This window comes from Rutidosis leptorrhynchoides, chromosome 8 (genome assembly GCF_046630445.1).
Source record: "Rutidosis leptorrhynchoides isolate AG116_Rl617_1_P2 chromosome 8, CSIRO_AGI_Rlap_v1, whole genome shotgun sequence".
NCBI lineage: Eukaryota > Viridiplantae > Streptophyta > Magnoliopsida > Asterales > Asteraceae > Rutidosis > Rutidosis leptorrhynchoides.
In genome coordinates, this window is record NC_092340.1 from 114,549,008 (window position 1) to 114,552,503 (window position 3,496).

Consider the following 3,496-nt stretch of genomic DNA (forward strand, 5'->3'; position numbering starts at 1 on the left):
TGGAAGTCATACGCATTCTGCTTTACTAATTAACCCAACACGATTGGAGTTCAGCGGGGCATAGCTCTGGTTTTAGGGCTGGAACTTCTGCCTTTCAGCATACAAGAATAATTCAATCATACTTTACTTTTTTATTTTATTTTACACTAAAATGCAACATGTATATATAAAATGACCAAAAACTACACTATTTATCCCTTTTCTGTGTTATCACATAAAATATACTAGTATATGCCATCACTAAAAATTTTGTTGAAAAGCAAGTTGTTGGCATTCCTAGAGAATTAACCACATTCGCGATCATTTGTCATTCACACACGCACTTTCAGGAGGAAACCCGAATCGCATAGCAGAAACACGATCCTTAAACAATCCGGAAGGGCAGACTACTGGGTTAGAATCCTGAATGGATCCGGGAGGAAAACCCCCCTCAGTGCCAATCTGAAGCTCCATATTCCAGGAAAATTAATTAATAGGGTGAACTAATTGATGCTCGAACTCATGACTTGAACCCTAGCCCCAAATACAAGGAAATACCACATGGCCAGAAGTGCGGTGTGGGGTGGTGTATGCCATCAGTAAAATACCTAGAAAGCGTAGTAATGGAAAGCAGTAGCGATTAAACATAGACGGACCTTCATGCAATTATCGCCTAATTCTTTTGCATTTATTTAACTGTGACTTTGGTCTATGTCTTTTTTTGAACTTTTAGTTGACGCAGAAAATACCATATTCCAAAACAAACCGGCTTTGTTCAACTCCAAACCAAAGTCCACAATGAAAACCGGACCAGAACTTTTCTCCAACTACGGCAAGAAATCCAAAGGTAATTTCACTTCACTTAATTTAATGTTAACTACCTCTTATCATACAACAACAAAGCCAAGAAAGCTTTGCTATCAAAGTTTTGATGGTAAACATAAAGAGATGCTCTAACTATTAGATAAAGAAAACACTAGATGCCAAATCATCTTTGTACAATTTTTCTGTTAGGTTAAATTGACCTTGCCTTCAAAGTTGTAAATAAACTTTATCTCAAATAAAGTTTCATGGTTCAGTTTTCGTTTCCTTCGTTTATCTGGTTCGATTTTACGTAATATTTTTGGAAGCAAAACTGAAAACTAAACCGAAAATTGAATTCAAGCATAAACCGATCGACACCAAAATCACACCGAAAAACGAATTTCAATTGGGTTCGGTTTTGTTTAAAACCGAAAAACTAAAATGATCAACCAAAATAATAAAAGAAACAAAACAATTTTGAATTTAACATTTGGTTTTGTAATTTGTTTGTGTCTATACATATTAATAGATATATTACCATTAAATTCGGTTTAACCGAATTTAAACAAGCAAAACCGAATTCAGAACTAAAAATCGATGTAAACCAAACCGAAACTGAATTGAAATTCGTTTTTCTTTTAGCATTTTAATTCGGTTCAGTTTCAAATTAAACGGTCTGAAACCGAATATCGAAGACACCTTGTCAAGTGTGAATAATAAATTTTCACCCTTTTTTTTCTGTGTGTAGATCTGCTGAATAACGGTTACCTGTTTGATCAGAAGGTTACCGTTACTTCCACAAGCGTAACTGGCCTGGTATGTAATCATCTATCGAATACTCGAATCCAATTTCTTCATCGTGCTTTTCACGTGATTGTTTTGAGCATTGATACTGTTTTATTACTATTTGATTTGATAATTGCAGACACACACATCAACTACAACTAACAAAAGTGGTGTCTCAACTGGAGATGTGGGAGCCTTATACAAATCTAAGAACTCATCTGTTGGTGTCGAATTCGACTCAAATTCAAATGTATGTACTTTATATTGCATTCAGTTTTTTCAAATACGATCGATCATATGTCATAAAAGCGTCATTCTAACTTTGATTCTGTAGATTACTTTGACATTAACTACAAAGGAAGTTATGCCTTCAACAAACACATCTGCTTCATTTAAACTCCATGATACGAAATCCAGCAAGGTATATTCTTCCACATTCATCGTTTACATCTTATCTTAAATGAGTCTCAAAATCGACTGTATGCTTATAATTACTTCCAAAATCTTCCAGTACTATCTGATACAAGTCCTATTTACTTATTTGAGTGATTCTGCAGATTGCGACGACATTAACTTTTGAGGATACTGCACACTCAACAAGAGCCACCGCTTCTTTCCAACTACCTAATTTTGATACTAGCAAGGTATTTCATTGACTTTATCTTTTTCATTGTGTAATGTAGTAGTTTTAAACAGTAAGCGGATAAGGTTTTTTCTGTTCGTTGACTATTTGACTTTATCCCGTAAACGTTTCTGACCCTTTTCTCGGGCCACACCAAGATATGATTCTTGTGACATTTTAACCTGAGACCTCTTCTTAAGATATCAGGACCACAACTACTACACTATTTTGGAATGGTTAATGTACTAGTTTTAAGTACGCATACATTTTTTTTTCGCGCAGCTTCATGTTCAGTACGTTGATCGTCATGCTACTTTGACAATAGCAATGGCTTTGAATCAAACACCAACGATTGACGTTTCAACAACAATTGGTACTCCAACGTTTGGCATGGGCGCAAATGCAACCTATGAGACCTCTTCGAGTAAATTAACTTAGTATTGGCATCAATGTTAACACGCCACATTCTAGTGCATCTATAGTCCTGTAAGTAAACACATGTATGTTAATTAATTAAATTCACTACCTATCAGTATCAGTATTCAGTATATCATATAATAACAGAATCAAAATTCTTTCAGGGGTGACAAACGGGAAACCGTAAAGGCAACGTATATACAACACTTTTATGTTTTAAAAAAGACTGCTGTTGCAATGGAGATTTCTAAAGTGTTATCGAAAAACAAGACTAGCTTTGCAGTTGGAGGTTGTTATGCAATTGATAGTCGTACAGTGGTGAAGGCCAAACTCAACGAACGCGGAAAGCTAAGTGGTCTTATCCAACATGAGATTATTCGCAAATCGCTCATTAGTTTATCTACTGAGGTTGACACCAAAAAATTGCACAAAACTCCAAAATTTGGTCTAGCTCTTGTTCTTAAGCCTTGATCAAAAGCAATGATTGTTAACCTAGGTAAAATATAGATAGATATTTGAATATCCCCCAGTGAAACAATTTAGAAATGTAGAGTATTATTATTTACCGAGAATAGTAGACTTGACCTTTAATTATTAGTGTTAGTTTCGGATTTGGTCATTTGGATGTAGCAGATGGGTTAAACAAATACTTGTTGGAGTATGGAGACGTTTAAACAACAACAAAACAGGTCCAGGTGACAGATGCGGCGCATCTTGACATGGATGCGGCGCATTCATGGAACGTTTTATGCCGAAGGTTTTGGATGCGGGGCATTGAGCTGATATGGCGCATCAAAACTGAGTGATGCGGCGCATCACTATCCCGATGCGGCGCATCGGGGTCTGAGCATTGATCCTTCAGTCGAGAATTGAATCTGTAATCGTGGA

General features: G+C 36.0%; 1 protein-coding gene across 1 annotated transcript; it reads left to right on the top strand.

Moving 5' to 3' along the window:
- Positions 1-762: 762 nt before the first annotated feature.
- LOC139861422 (mitochondrial outer membrane protein porin 2-like) lies at positions 763-3,079 on the top strand. The gene is given in 7 exon segments (XM_071849812.1): positions 763-826; positions 1,532-1,599; positions 1,709-1,819; positions 2,127-2,213; positions 2,474-2,631; positions 2,633-2,677; positions 2,773-3,079. Coding segments are annotated over 7 exon segments (825 nt in total). The 5' UTR covers positions 763-777.
- The last annotated feature ends 417 nt before the right edge of the window (positions 3,080-3,496 follow it).